General features: G+C 33.7%; 2 protein-coding genes across 4 annotated transcripts; both read right to left on the bottom strand.

Moving 5' to 3' along the window:
• Window positions 1–430: 430 nt before the first annotated feature.
• Window positions 431–4,681, bottom strand: LOC129286782 (heat shock 70 kDa protein, mitochondrial). Of its 2 annotated transcripts, none has more exons than XM_054922820.1 (6): window positions 4,522–4,681; window positions 3,814–3,878; window positions 3,627–3,705; window positions 2,966–3,532; window positions 2,247–2,867; window positions 431–1,288 (listed from the first exon to the last, which is right to left on the bottom strand). In XM_054922820.1, exons 1-6 carry the CDS (start codon window positions 4,594–4,596, stop codon window positions 662–664), a joined length of 2,034 nt encoding a protein of 677 aa, XP_054778795.1. In that variant the 5' UTR covers window positions 4,597–4,681; the 3' UTR covers window positions 431–661. The 2 variants fall into 2 exon arrangements, with proteins under 2 accessions (XP_054778795.1, XP_054778796.1); XM_054922821.1 differs by lacking the exon at window positions 4,522–4,681 and adding an exon at window positions 4,011–4,446.
• A 4,001-nt stretch (window positions 4,682–8,682) lies between these two features.
• On the bottom strand, window positions 8,683–13,843 carry LOC129285038 (uncharacterized). 2 transcript variants are annotated; one of them, XM_054920582.1, is made up of 9 exons: window positions 13,362–13,843; window positions 12,809–12,910; window positions 12,520–12,679; window positions 12,247–12,426; window positions 11,765–11,836; window positions 11,404–11,486; window positions 10,241–10,334; window positions 10,068–10,161; window positions 8,683–9,127 (listed from the first exon to the last, which is right to left on the bottom strand). In XM_054920582.1, the coding sequence occupies exons 1-8, from the start codon at window positions 13,634–13,636 to the stop codon at window positions 10,084–10,086; spliced, it is 1,044 nt and encodes a 347-aa protein (XP_054776557.1). In that variant the 5' UTR covers window positions 13,637–13,843; the 3' UTR covers window positions 8,683–9,127; window positions 10,068–10,083. The 2 variants fall into 2 exon arrangements, with proteins under 2 accessions (XP_054776557.1, XP_054776556.1); XM_054920581.1 differs by having other exon boundaries at window positions 11,765–11,899; window positions 13,362–13,836.
• Between the last annotated feature and the right edge of the window lie 1,007 nt (window positions 13,844–14,850).

The raw sequence follows: 14,850 nt of genomic DNA, 5'->3' as shown, positions 1-14,850 counted from the left end.
AAACGAAAGATGTAAAAGAAGCTAGAAGATCTAGTTAGCACATGCTGGCACCATGTTTCAAAAGCCAAGGTTTGCTTTTCCCTTATGAGAGCAATATTTTTATCGGTCTGATTTAGCTTACTAATATTGAAATTTTATTGTATTGGTGATGTTACTTCGCAATTATTTTACAATTTTTCCATATACAAAATTGAAGATACAATGTAGAATTCATAGAAATAGGCCCATCAGCGTAATTTCATGTTACTCTGGAAAGTAAAGTGCATAATCCAACAAGCTCATTCCTTTTTATCTTTTTGTTATTTGATTCCATACCTTTGTCTGAAAGCAAAATGTGCGAAAGAGTGGAAGACGTTACATCTTTCACTGCAACTTTTTCTAACCAAAAAGAAAGAAAGAAAGAAAGAAAACAACTTTCACTACAACAAAATAATACAGACAAGAGGTCGATTATCAATGAATAAATAATTCAAGGACAAAATTTCAGCATCATTAAGAAGAGCCAAGTTCAATGCTCAACAAGTTTTTAACAAATGAAACGCCTCAAGTATAAATGGCCCCTATCCCCTATGGCGTGTTTAGGAAGAACAAGACCCTAATCCTTTTTCCTTAAAGGTTTGAATTAGCCGACAAGAAACTACCCAAAGCCACTCTACATCTCTCACTTTTTGACCTCCTCATATTCTGCCTCAGAAGCCTGATCACCACCCTGAGAACCGCCGGAAGAGGAGGAACCACTGCTGGAACCACCCGACATGTGTTCGCCAATCTTGGAGACAGCCTTATTTGCAACATCAAGCTTTGATTTAATCTCTTCCACGTTGTCCCCTGACATTGCTGTCCTCAGATCTGCCACTGCATCCTCAATCTCTTTGGCAACTTCACTTGGAATCTTGTCTCTGTACTCATTCAAGCTCTTCTCAATGCTGTAGATAGTAGTATCTGCACTGTTTCTGATATCAATCAAGGCCTTTCTTTCTTGATCTTTCTGGGCATGCAACTCGGCTTCTTTGACCATCTTCTCAATCTCATCTTCAGAGAGTCCTCCAGATGACCGAATCGTGATCTGTTGCTCTTTACCAGTGGCCTTGTCTTTGGCAGATACAGTCACAATCCCATTGGCATCAATGTCAAATGTGACCTCAATTTGAGGCATGCCTCTTGGGGCAGGGGGGATACCAACGAGCTCAAATTCTCCGAGCATTTTGTTGTCAGCAGCCATTTCACGCTCACCTTGCAAAACCTTGATACCCACCTGTGTTTGATTGTCTGCTGCGGTTGAGAACACCTGTAACAATAACTCAGCCGGTTAGGAATAGATTCGACCACATCTTGAAAATATTTCAACTGATGTTTAAATATTACTACACCAGCTAGCTACAAGAAACACAATAGCAAGTTCAAGTGCACATTTAAGGCCGTTATCTGTATTCTTTCCCTCACGTTTAGTACTTGGAAGTGCAGTGCAGTGGAAGAAATATCTTGGAAATTTCATTTAGGTGGATGAAAGGCATAATTAAATTTGAAACTTTAGTTGATGGAACCCAAGCAACCACATACTAAAGACAGCAAAGCAATATATAGAGGGAAAAATATATGCAGAGTAGCAACATTAAAAAATACTCTCCCCTTCAGTGAGAAGAAAGAGAACTAACAGCAGAAATCTCACACATACAATGGAAGTGAGCTACTCGCAACAAAAGGAAAATAAATCAGCATACTCAAACTCAACTAACGACTGAACAAACTATAACAAATGATAATGATGAAGAAAGAAGCCTAGATACAATAAGATTGGAATATAAATTTTTAATAACATATGATTTATGGTAATGAATAAGCAATCAGTAATTTTTATTATAGTAGATGAGTTACATATTATAGACAGACAGTGATATCAGAAAAAGATTCCACCACACCTAAAAAATTTCAACTGGTGTTTAGAAAACTACAGCAGTCAGCTACCAGAAATTAAAAAAAAAAAGTTAAGTTCCAGTGCATATTTGCGGCAGGCTTCTATGTCTCACATTTAATACTTGTACGTGCAGTGTAGAGGAAGAAATGTCTTGTGGAAATTTCATTTAGTTTTATGAAAGGCTTAATTACTATTGAAACAATATAGTACATGCTAGAAGACTTGGCAACTTGAACAATTTTCTTAAGCAATTACCATTATCACCCCCCTTTTGAATGTGACAGTTCTACGACTCATGCATTAGAAGACATTAATTAGCTTTGATAATTACCTGACTCTTCTTGGTAGGAATTGTAGTGTTCCTTGAGATCAATCTAGTGAAGATGCCACCCAAAGTTTCAATACCCAAAGACAGTGGTGTCACGTCTAGGAGAAGCAACTCCTTAACATCTCCACGAAGGATACCACCTTGGATAGCAGCTCCCATTGCAACAGCCTCATCAGGATTAACTCCTTTGCTAGGACTCTTTCCAAAGATCGCAGAAACAACCTCTTGAACTTTAGGCACACGGGTCATCCCTCCAACTAGAAGAACCTCATCAACATCCTTGATGGATATGTTAGCATCCTTCAAGCAGTTCTTACAGGGCGCCTTCGTCCTTTCAATCAAGTGATTCACCAAACTCTCAAATTTAGATCTAGTCAATGTGATATTCAGATGCTTAGCACCAGATGCATCAGCAGTGATGAAAGGCAGGTTTATTTCTGTTTGAGACGTGGAGGACAATTCTATTTTAGCCTTCTCAGCAGCTTCCCTGAGTCTCTGCAAGGCAAGTCTATCCTTTGAAAGATCAATACTCTCAGTTCTCTTAAATTCACTCACTAGAAAGTCTAACAGGGCGTTGTCAAAATCTTCTCCTCCCAAGAAAGTGTCACCATTTGTTGCTTTCACCTGCACATCATGGCATTATTAAGAAAAAATTCCCCAAATTATTCTTTAGAGAATGATTAACAAAAGAGCACATGGAAGAGATTAATTAATGCGGATACCTCAAAAACACCATTAGAAATTTCTAAAATGGAAACATCAAATGTTCCACCACCAAGATCAAAAACTGCAATCAGACCCTCCTTGTTGTTCATCCCATATGAAAGTGCAGCCGCTGTGGGCTCATTTATAATTCTCTGCACGTCAAGCCCTGCAATTCTGCCAGCATCCTTTGTTGCCTGCCTCTGTGCATCATTGAAATAAGCAGGTACAGTGATTACAGCTTTTGAGACAGACTTTCCAAGATATGATTCTGCAGTTTCCTTCATCTTGGTGAGAATGAAAGCCCCAATTTGACTAGGAGAATACTGCTGCCCATTAACTTCAACCCATGCATCTCCATTTGGAGCCTTAACAATCTTGAATGGGACCATCTTCATCTCCTTTTGAGTTTGAGCATCATCAAATCGCCTACCTATCAAACGCTTGGTTCCAAAAACTGTGTTTGTTGGGTTGGTCACAGCCTGCCTCTTGGCTGGAGTACCAACAAGCAACTCTCCTTTCTGGTTGAAGGCAACCACAGATGGTGTTGTACGAGCTCCTTCAGAGTTTTCAATGACTTTGGGATTCTGCAAAATATATAATATTAGTCGAGAAGAACACCACACATCAAAAAATACATGAACCGTGAAAAAATCAAGAGATGAATGAAGAATGTCTTACTTTTCCCTCCATAACAGCAACACATGAATTGGTAGTACCCAAATCAATACCAATGACATCGTTACCAGCAGGTCTTGAACTGAAATGCACATGAAATGATACAATGAGTAAACAATTTTAGAAAAACGATGACCATAAAGTAATTAACTGTCAATAAATACTTAAAAATCAGAAGAAGAAATAAAACCTGAATGGCCGAGACAAACTTGTCCAAATTTGACTTACATGTGCTGGTTTAGAGCTACCTGTCAACTGCACAAAGTACAAACATTCATCTAAGAAAATGTTTTTCTTCCTTGTGCAACTCAATTACATATGGTTATAAAATTAACTAATGAGAAATAATTCTGACAATGATGCCATGGCATCAGCATAATATCATACATTTACACGCCCTCAAATCAGATAATTCTGTGAATATAGACTAGCAAAGGAAATCGTGAGAGATCCGCATTTGAAGACAAGAGCATTCCAGAGTTGCCAATCAGAGGGGAAAACCAAGTCATTGGAAATGGACTAAGCACAGATAGACAGCAAAAGTTAAATCCAATAGTTCATGACTTCAATAATCTGTAAAACAATATTCAATGAACACTACATCTATATTTCAAAGAAACGAATTTAGCGTTACCCACACAAAACCTCATCTTCGTAAAGTTCGCGGGAAGTCCCTCATCAGAAAAGCCATAGATGAGCTCAAGAAAACAAAGGGACAAAAATAATATAAACTCAAGAAAGTAACACAGAGCCAGTGATGTACGAAATGCTACAGGGATCAGATCATCGAAGCCTAAGCCATTTGCAACAAAAACATTTATTCCTGGTGAAAACAGAGAAGCTTCTCTCAACAAAACAAAGATCCAATACACAAAAAGCAAGTGAGATAATAATATACCGATCGATAGGTGGCAAACGAAGCAGAAGCAACATCACGCCTTCGTAGACAGCGCAGCAAAGATGCGGCAGCCATGACCAGGAGAGGGAGGGAGCTTGACGAGAAAGAAGCGAAGCGAAGGAGGAAATCTCAGAAGAGGAGTGACCGAAGGAAACGGAGAGTGCTTTAACTGCATCGTTAGGGTTTAGGGTTTTACGGAAATAAGAATAAGATATTTTTAATAATTGTTTTGTCTGTCTGAAAATACATTTTAAAAATAATAATTATAAATACTTATAATTTTTTTAAAAATTTAATTTAATACAATAAACAGCCCACAATCAATTTTGTAACATCATCTAATTGTTTCTTAACATTAGATAATTGTTATTAATGGTTGATATGATATAATTCTTGCATTTTAATACAATATAGAGCATATCAATCTGGCCAAAAAATACAATATTGAATATACATCATAATTCTTACATTATTAATTTGTTTTAAATTTAATACAACAAACACGTACATTTTTTTAAATAAGTCATATTATTAACATAATAATTTATATATAATGTTGTTTGTTGTAGTTTTTATATCACATATATATAGATATTTTTTAATGTCTTTAATAATAATTATTATCTTCAATATATTGTAATTATAAATTTTATAATAAACATTATTTTATATAAATAATAAATAGTGAATATGTCTTATTGTTTTTTGGCTAAACAAATGTCTTATGTTCAAGTAATATACCATTTTTAATATAAAATACTTTTATCTACATCCTTAAAATTAAAAAAAATAATTAAAAGTAGTTTGTATCATTAACATAGTAAAAAAAAATCATTATTACTTTTCCATATTACCTTCCAATTAAAATACATATATATTAATTATCTTTAACTTATTTCTTATATCATCTCTATTCTCTTCTTATAACACAATTAAATTTGTTTTTTAAAAAATAATACTATTGATTATTTTACAAAATATTTTACATTTGTCAAAAAAAAAAAACAGAGAATGGTGTGGTCAAAACGAAGAAGCTTCTAGATCATAAAAATGGTGTGGTCCAAAAAACTCAAAACGGTCCTAATTGGCGGCTAAATGTTCAAAGCTCGGACGGCCCAAAATAAAAATGTTGGGAGAGCTGACTTTGTGCTTCCTTTTCTTGGGGAGAAAGTTTCAAGCGCCATTCTTTATGTCTTTTTTTCGCCAAAAGGATTCTTTTTGCCTTTTGTTTTTGTCTTTTATTTAATTTAACTTTTTTATGGCAAATATGAAATAGCTTTATGAGTATAGAGAATACAGATGGCTTTGAAATTCACCCCTTTCCCATTATCTCATATTATCGTATGCCTAAGTTATGTTTGAATAACATTTTAATTAAGATTTGAGTGGTTTAAACTTAAATTCAAATCTTAAAAGCAAGTTGAAAAGCTTAAAGGATGCTTCCATGAAAATATCATCAAAATAACTTTTGGGCTAAAAGTTCATTCATTTACATGGAAATCAAAAGTATGAGCTCTGGTCTTAATTATAAGTACAATTCAAAAGGCCATTCGAACATAAATTATGTTATATTTACTAATTTTTAGCTTAAGTTCAATTTACAAATCTCAATTTATTCTACCTATAATTTTTCAACTTTTAATCTAAACACACTAAGTTGAATGGCTTCAAAACTTTGCCTCCTATGCTTATCTAAATGGGGGGGGGGGGACTATCCATATGTCTTTCTTGCTTTTAAAATTATTTCTACACATTTTTTTTGGCAGAGGATGAATTTTTAAAAAAAGTAGTTGAGACTACAAAATTCTTCTAGGTTATGTTTTATTAAAATGATTTTTATTAGTAATTATATGTATTGATTTATCATCATCATCATCATCATCAATGTAAAACTAGTTGAGTCTGAAAATTATAACATAATGTTCACTGCCTAAGTTATGAATGGTAGTGCTTGTTATTCTTTTATGGTTTTACATTATATACATAGCAATGTGTAAAAAACAATATTATTCACAATTGCTGTGAATTTTTTTTTTGGGAAAAATTGCCATAAAATCTATTTTTTGGGAAGGAAATTGTTTAGAGGGATTGAGATTAATTTATGGATCAAATGCACATGAAGCCTATCATCTTGCACCCTAAACTTATTATCTTGCACCTTGCACACGAATTAAGCATATCATCTTACACATTAAGCCTATTACCTTATACTTTGCACGCTAAACATATTGCCTTGCATCCCAAGTCTATTATTTTTCACACTAAGTCTATCACCTACATCCTAAACCTATTACCATGTATCTCAAGCCTGTCAAGCTTATGATCTTGCACACTAAACTTATTACCTTGCACATTAAACCTATGACCTTGCACAACAACATTACATATTAGCTTTCGAAAATGCCATGTAATTTACATGCTTGTGATTTTAACAATATGTTGTTCATGTTATTATTTTCTTGTAGATTGTCACTTTTGGCATAATAGGTTGTATGTTCATGAAATTTGTACTTTTATAGTATGCAAGGTCACAAGCCTGGTGCACAATGTTATAGACTTCGAGTATAAGATCATAGATCTAAAGTGTAAGGTCATAAACTTAGTGTAGAAGATGCAAAGTGATCAATTTAGTACGCAAGGTAAAGGTTATAAACTTTAGGTACAAGGTCATAAGTTTAGCCTACAATGTCATAGGCTTAGGATACATTTAATCTTTAAATTGGTCTTTGATCCCCTCAAAACAATTTCCCTTTCAAGGAGGGATTTTATGGCAATTTCCCTTTTTTATCCTCATTATTTCAATTTTTCACATTCATGATAGTTAAATTCTTTATTTTTCTTTCATTTTTTTAAATTTTCTCTCGCTACTCAAGAAGATTGAAATATTAACAAAGCAAGTACAATTTTTTTTTAAAAAAATTAAATCATCATCCTTTCATTACAGGGAGAATGATGATAAAGTCTCAAAACTCAAAATATATGATGGTTAAGTCCCAGATAACATTTTCTAAAAAAAATAAGCTACAGACATTAATTCAAATAGGAATTCCAATTGCAGACTATGAGTTACATTTAAAATTTAAATATCTTATTTATAATTTTATTTTACCAACATTTTAGAACCTTTAAATTTATGACTATTTAAATTAATATTTACAGTTAATTTTTCAAATTTTTTTGCAGGGATCTATTTGTTATAAATCATTGTTTTGGGACTTTAATATTATTTTTCCTTCATTATATCATACTAGAGAATGATATACAGTTCTTTCTAGTTGAGTTAATAAAATATAAAACTATAGTAAGCCCCATTATTTATAAATTAAAAATGGATTTACATATGCAAGCTATTCTTGAGAAGGATTTGCATGCATATTTTGCAAGTCATACACGTATGTTTTGATTCTTGTGAGTCATTTTATGTTCTTCACTTGTATGTTTATATTTTCTCAATATTAATACTATGTCCGCTCCATTTTATAATATATTTTTTGGAGTAATTTTATGTCTTATAATATACTCCATCCATTAAAAAATTTAAGACATTTTTTGATAAATTAAATGTTAAAAAATATAAGACATTTTAATTTTTCGAAATGTAATTATTACATTTTTTTAAAGTACTCTATTGATAATAATTTTATATTTATTATAGAGTATTTAATAGAAATAAATATAAAAAGATCAAGTTAGTTGAAAAGTAAGTAATTACTTTATTGAGGGGTAAAATTCAATGAAAAATACTTTACATTTTTGAACGGAGGCAGTAAAATGTTTCATACAAATAATAATTTATTAATGAAAATTATTCCAACATTATTACCTCTTATTATTTCACTTTAAATATATTTATTTCCCTCTTTGAACAAATAAAGAATATTTTTAAAAGTTTATTAAAAAGTTAAGATCCAACTCTTGGATTAGGTATGATATTTGAAGGCACCGACGAAGCATTAAACTTTTTTCCCCCTATTTTTTCTTCTAAAGTGTCCTCATGGCCAGTAACCATTAAAGTAATCCCTCATGAAATCTGAATGTAATTTAAATGATTGTCCTCTTTTAAGCGATGCTCTTCATACACACTTCTAATAATGCAGTAATCAAACTCTGGAATGATGTTTCATTTTTGTTTTTTAAATATCGGAAATATTATCTTTGAGGTAGAAAATGTAACTTTACCAGAGAAGAACCATCCTCCCATACTAACACCAATGTTAGAAATTTGAACCAACGCCAAGCCTGTCTAGGGACAACCCAACACATGATTGAGCTGGGTTCAGTCTAAACCAGCTTCTTTTTAGCGGACCTATTAACAAAGCCATACAAGTCACAAAGGATCTGGGTCTGTTTATTTCTCAGAACCCCAGAAAAACATATAGAAGATACACTGAGAACTTAAACCGCAGATCAATCAACCCACAACTCTATAAGTGTACCACTAGATCATAAAGTAGTTGATCAGAAGGAAGGCAAAGAGGATCATGAAATCAGGGCAGGTTTGCCAGGTTGCTTGGTTCTCTGCACAGCCCTAGCCAATAGCATTTGTTGGTTTTGTTGTGCATATCATTTGCATTGCTTGATTCTCTCAGATGTTTGCCTGTGGAGCCTACCATTGCAGAGAGGAAAAGTTATGCCTTTTGAAGTCAAATATGAAATAACTGCAGAAGACTACATTTGGAGAGATGTTGTATTGTGCATGAAAAGGGGAAAAAAGATATTAAGTGCCATGTGGATTAAGGTATTGAAAACCAGATCAATTATTGAACTAATCAAGTCACTGATTTAATAATTAGTGGTAAAATCATAGTCAAATCATGATCAGACAGGTCATGAACAAAATATTTTATTGAATTAATTAAAACACTAGTTTGATAGTTTACTAGTTCAACTTGCTGGGTTGACTCATTTTTAATACTATAATACAGATGATTAGCTGTATTGATCATGCAATTGTTGTAGGCCTACATTTGTTGAGAATGGTGCTTGCAAATCATAACCAAGTAGGAATAAGTAATACAAAGTAATTACAATTAACACCAGACATCTAACAGAAAGCTTCAGATTCAGCCAGCAACAAGATGGAATTTAAACACGTGAAAATGATTCCACTGAGGGGTGAAATTTCATTAGACTGTTACTACTTTTTGCAAAGGAACCCATTTCTTCAAATAGAGAAGAAGCAAGAAGGAGGATATAAGGCAAGTATTAGTTTCTATAATAGTTTGTAAAGAATATAGAATGTGATATAAAGTAGACAAGGCATGTTCATGGTCACTCTTGAGTTTCGAAGGCTGTGAAGAAGTTAGTTAAATTGTTCAGTTTGCACCGTTGGACAAGAGCTGGAAATATCCAGAGCAAACCTGACGGAAACAGGGCACACCAAGGAATTAAATAATCACCACTGCTTCACAAAACAGCCAGTGTGAAGAATAATTCAAATGGAGCCTCTCATACATTTTTAGCAGCCAACTGGACTTGTATGCAATAACGCTTTTCATTCAATCTCCATAGGCATTTTGCCATAAAATTTAACATTAGATATGTACCTAAATGATAATGAATTCATCGAATCCATTGATTATACTCATCCATCCTTATTATGAAGGAGCTTGAACTTGGGGAACCTCCTCCACCATATGCCTTCAATTCCAAATTGACAAAACTCAATATATATTAAAATGTTGGAAAATCACAGTGTAAGAAAAGTATTGCAACGCACTTTTGCAATTTCAGAGGTATCTGTGGCATTATCAGTGCTTCTCAGGCACATTTTAAGATTGTTCCTTTGCATGAATATCACAGCTCCCACAGGCCTGCCACAGATATAAATATCCAATCCATCATATCATACATATCAATAATTTTTTTAATGCAAAATAAAAGTTATAATTTGCAATGAAGCAGCAAGACAATCGGGTTGGAAGGACTTGTTCAGAGACATGGTTTAGATTCTTCACTGTTTACCCAATAATATGAGTTAAATAAGAATGCTTGGACAAAGGCATGCATAGTCAAATGCTTAAAATCAGAGAAAGAATCAACAAAATTATAGAAACAGCCAAGGATCTTGTTAAAATTTTCTGAGTCCAAGCAAATTATGAATCCCCTCATCCCTAATTCAGAATTCTAACAATATCTCTTTACATGGATGCTTATGAAATCTCATATTGACACAATTAACATGCTGGCAGATAATCCATGCCAAAAACTTGCATCCCTGATTGCCATACCAAACCAAGATCAATGTCACAAGATGAGAGAAAGACAGTTCTCAGTAACTCATGAAGTTGTCATCATGTAATTGTTTATTCTTTAATTTTGTATCTTCATTTAAAACTGCCGGAGTGGAAAGAAGTAAATGAGAAGAGTATGCAATTTTGTTCCAGAAAAAAATTGATTGAGGAAAAACTAGTCATAGGTGCAAAATGTAGGTAACATTTATCTTCAAGAGCCAATTACCCACGAGTGTGTTTAATTTAGTTCAGGATAGGTAAAACACGCCTGCTGTTAACAGATATCTGAGGATAAATATTGGGTCCAGCGGGTCCTTAACCCAAACAATCCAAACTTTAAAGGCATATATATAAATGGAATGTTGCACCAATGACAAATGGAATTCTTGGACCACAATTCATTTACCGACCTACATTTACGTATCAGTCCTTGCTCACTGTGGCCTTTGTTTTTTCTAGCTTTCATTTCCTATTGTCTATAATTTTTCCCCATTTTATGGTCATAAATTTTCAAGTTCGCCAAGTTAGACTGTAAGCTCTGGATTGAACATTTCCTTGCTGTCAACAAACTAATGAAGAATTATTTTCTTGATGAATTAAAAATATTAAGACAAACAAAAGCAGAAGGACATTTTTGCAAATAAATTACCTTAGACCAGCAGCAGCGCTCTTTGCACTCAGTAGTTTGCCAATTTCATCACTTAAATTCGAGTTCCCATCTGCCCTAACTCCCTAGAGCAACAAAGAAGGCATCAAAATTTGATTACAAACTTAAATCTTAATGTTAGGCGTGGGAGCACCATGTTGCTGTCACATGATGATGCCACAGTAATAAATTTCAATGGTGAAAGAAGCTTTTATGTACTAAAAAAAATCCACATAGAAATCAAGGCAAAAATTTAAATACCAGTTACATAAAGTTAGGTTTAGCTATAATAGGATTGATGAATTAATTAGAAATGGTAATTGAGAACTATCAATATAATGATGATTAACTCTTAGAATATTACCAGACACTCTCCATAAAATCCTCTACCCAGCCGAACCCTGAAGACTTTTCCCAGCAATTTGCTCGCAGCATTCTGTTGGGATGAAAGATATGAGTTTCCCTTAGCAATTAAATCATCAGCACTTAACTCCAGCAACTGTGACAAAGATTTTTTGAAAGAGAACTGTTCAGCAATGACATGATCTGAGGTGGGAAATTGGAAATATTTTGAGTAAGAAAAGCGATGAAAGTATATTTCTAAAATAATACACAGCCAGGCCAATTGTGCTACAGTCTGAGAGAACTTGAAATACTTATGTAGTGAAAATGAAACATGTAGCCTCTTGACATTGTATGTCAAACAACTATAATTCCAATTGTTTGTGAGACACATTTTTAACTAAGGAATCTATTCATTGTACCTAATTCTCTATGAACTGAATTCATATTGAAAACCAACTCACAATTTCTAATCAGTAATATGAGATCCATAAATGATCAAACCTGCTCATACATGTATGGATTAGCAAGGCAATTGAATTTTGAGCGCCATTCACCCAGTCCAATGTTAAAGGCCCTTATGCTAGGCAAGCTCCATCGATGAAGATCTCCATCCTCAATATATTTAAGAACAAGTTCCACACGAACTTTTGCTTTTGAGTCCAGCAAACTTGGAACCACACCCTTAATGATATTCAAACATCCTTCTACCTCAGCAATCGTTATGTAAGATGCTCGAGAACTAAAGCATCTTGAAGAACTCTAATTCCTACTTACATCAGGATTTCCAATATCTGCATGTTTGGTGGAGAAGTATTCGTAAACAGCACTAGAGCTACTCTTCTCAAGGCTTGCATGAATAGTGAGATTCTCAGGGCAATCATTGGCATCGGGAATACATGAAATTGCTGATTTCCGGTGATCAAACCCAATTACCCTGAATGAGTTGAGATGATTAAATAAATATGCAATTTATAACAATTAAGAGATGAAAGGAAGAAGCATCAACATAGAGGTGGTCAGAAAGGATTCCTATAATTATAGCAGGAATTCAATGTCGTCTTACTTGCATTCTGATTGCTGTGAAAGTTTCAAAAGAAACTCTTTCGGACAGAGAAAGTCAAGCAGATAACATGTCTCAAGGCCTTCACTGGTTAAATCTTCAACTCTGACATGCATTTGTAACTTCATTAACAGAACATCCCAGACAAAAATATTTCAAGTTCCTATTTCATTCTAGGGAATTTTAAACAAGAAATAAATTCAATCACTGAATTACATACAATTTCAAATAAAAATACTTTCTTAACAGAGCTAGATAGATAGCTTAACTTGGACGATGGGCGCAGGGCACTGCATTCAAAACTAATCCGTTCACTACAACTAGGAAAGCATGACATGGTATCCCGTTATACTATAAATTAAGAAAGTCATGCACGCCCCCTATTTTATTCTTACACTTCATTTCATAAACAAGGAGAAAAGGGCATAAAGCATTATAAGAAAGAAAGAAAAATAAAAAAACCCCATTGTCAAAAATAGAAGTGTATGATAGCTGAAAACAAAAGGAGGGAGGAAAAAACATGAAAGAGAATAAAAAGATAAGATAAGAGCTAAACCTGAGAGGCTCAACAGAAGAGAAAGGCAAAATAAGGCATGGGATATTATGATGAGAGTGGAAGAGGTGAGCAAAAAGAGCCGAGTATGCTCCAGAAAAAGAGGGGTAATTGTAAAGCACAACATTGGGAACTTTCTCTTCCGAAGCTTTAGCAATGGCTTCCAGTGCCGCATTTGATCGTAAGCTCCGAACCCACAAAGATACCGGATAGCGAGACCAAGTCCTCCATTTTCCAATCAGAGACCGACCCACTTCACAGTATCCTTTTACTCCCATGAATTAGTCGACTCGGCAGTTTAACTAGTTAGTATGAGGTTGAATGTGATGATATGAGCAAAATCGAACAACATTAGCCGGAAATGGCGGTAATCGAGAAGATCAATGGAAGAGAAATTCGTTTCATCTTCAGGGCTGAGGAGGGTTTTGACTTTTGAGAATCCGGATCGCCTGTATCAAGCTTCCCTGAAGTGAGCGTGCAGGCGATGACGTTTAGCCATTTGATTGAGTGAGCACAGAGAGTTGTGCCACGTCATCATATGTATTCTTTTTAAAATCAAAGTCAAACAAACAAGACCCTGCTGCACAAAAATATGCACTACCCACGGCTTTCCTTCTGCAGGATTTTTTTTTTTTAATAGCAAGATTTGAGAAGTCCATTTCAAAAGCTCTCATATGGTTCCTTGGCAATTCCATTCAGATGGTTTGTATAGGTTTGCATCATTCAATAATCATGGTGACTCTACTCTCTGCATAATGCTGTTTCTAGTAACCCAATGGGAAAGAAATCTCAGCAAAATGTATTCATTCCTCAACATTTATATTTGTTAATCCCAGTGGGAAGGAAATCTCAGCAACATTAATGGAGAAAGTCTTTGTAAGGGAAGTGTGGAAGATTTGTGTAATTTCCTTCTTCCTTGTGTTCTTCCCCTTCCCCATTAGATTTGTGCTTTTGCTTCGTCTTTTGTATCTTCCTCATTTATGTTATATTCTTCCCTTTCTCTCAGTTTGTTGTCAATAGCCATTTGAATACACATACTCATGGTTAGTATAGTAACCCGTTTAATTGTTAGTCTCGTAAAAGTTCATTTGTCAAAAGTTTCCATTTGTCAAAAATTAATTTAATAAAAACTATTTATTATAGTGGAAGTTATGAGATAATTTTTTTTAAAAAAATCACTTATATAAAACTCATTAAATATACTCCTTTCGTTCAAAATACAATGTATTTTTCGAGGGATTAAATATTAAAAAATATAAAATATTTTCAGTCTTTTAAGGTATAATTGTGGTCTATTTTGTAAAAGTATTCCTATTGAATAAATTATTTTATATTTATTTTAGAATGAAACGCTGTATTAAATAGGGGTAAATATGAAAAGATATAGTTATTTTGAAGACAAATAACTATTTTATTGGGGGTCAGATTCGGTTAAAAATATCTTATATTTTTTAATGGAGAGAGTATTTTACATCTTTATTTTTTTAAAATA

The sequence above is a fragment of the Prosopis cineraria genome, unplaced genomic scaffold (assembly GCF_029017545.1).
Source record: "Prosopis cineraria cultivar Desert tree isolate PC_DT_omini unplaced genomic scaffold, ASM2901754v1 PC11, whole genome shotgun sequence".
Classification (NCBI taxonomy): Eukaryota; Viridiplantae; Streptophyta; class Magnoliopsida; order Fabales; family Fabaceae; genus Prosopis; species Prosopis cineraria.
The sequence above is the reverse complement of the archived record's forward strand: the minus strand, read 5'-3'. Positions and strand labels throughout refer to the sequence as shown.

Bases quoted from the DNA above. Each gene is read 5' to 3' on its own strand.
- LOC129286782 (XM_054922820.1), bottom strand. From the start codon at position 4,596: ATGGCTGCCGCATCTTTGCTGCGCTGTCTACGAAGGCGTGATGTTGCT. The intron at 2,868-2,965 runs GTATCCGCATTA...CATGATGTGCAG, and splicing joins TTTCTAATGGTGTTTTTGAG to GTGAAAGCAACAAATGGTGA. The intron at 1,289-2,246 runs GTAATTATCAAA...TTATTGTTACAG, and splicing joins TTCCTACCAAGAAGAGTCAG to GTGTTCTCAACCGCAGCAGA.
- LOC129285038 (XM_054920581.1), bottom strand. From the start codon at position 13,636: ATGGGAGTAAAAGGATACTGTGAAGTGGGTCGGTCTCTGATTGGAAAA. The intron at 12,680-12,808 runs GTAAGACGACAT...CAACTCATTCAG, and splicing joins TCACAGCAATCAGAATGCAA to GGTAATTGGGTTTGATCACC. The intron at 10,335-11,403 runs GTAATTTATTTG...TATCTGTGGCAG, and splicing joins AGCGCTGCTGCTGGTCTAAG to GCCTGTGGGAGCTGTGATAT.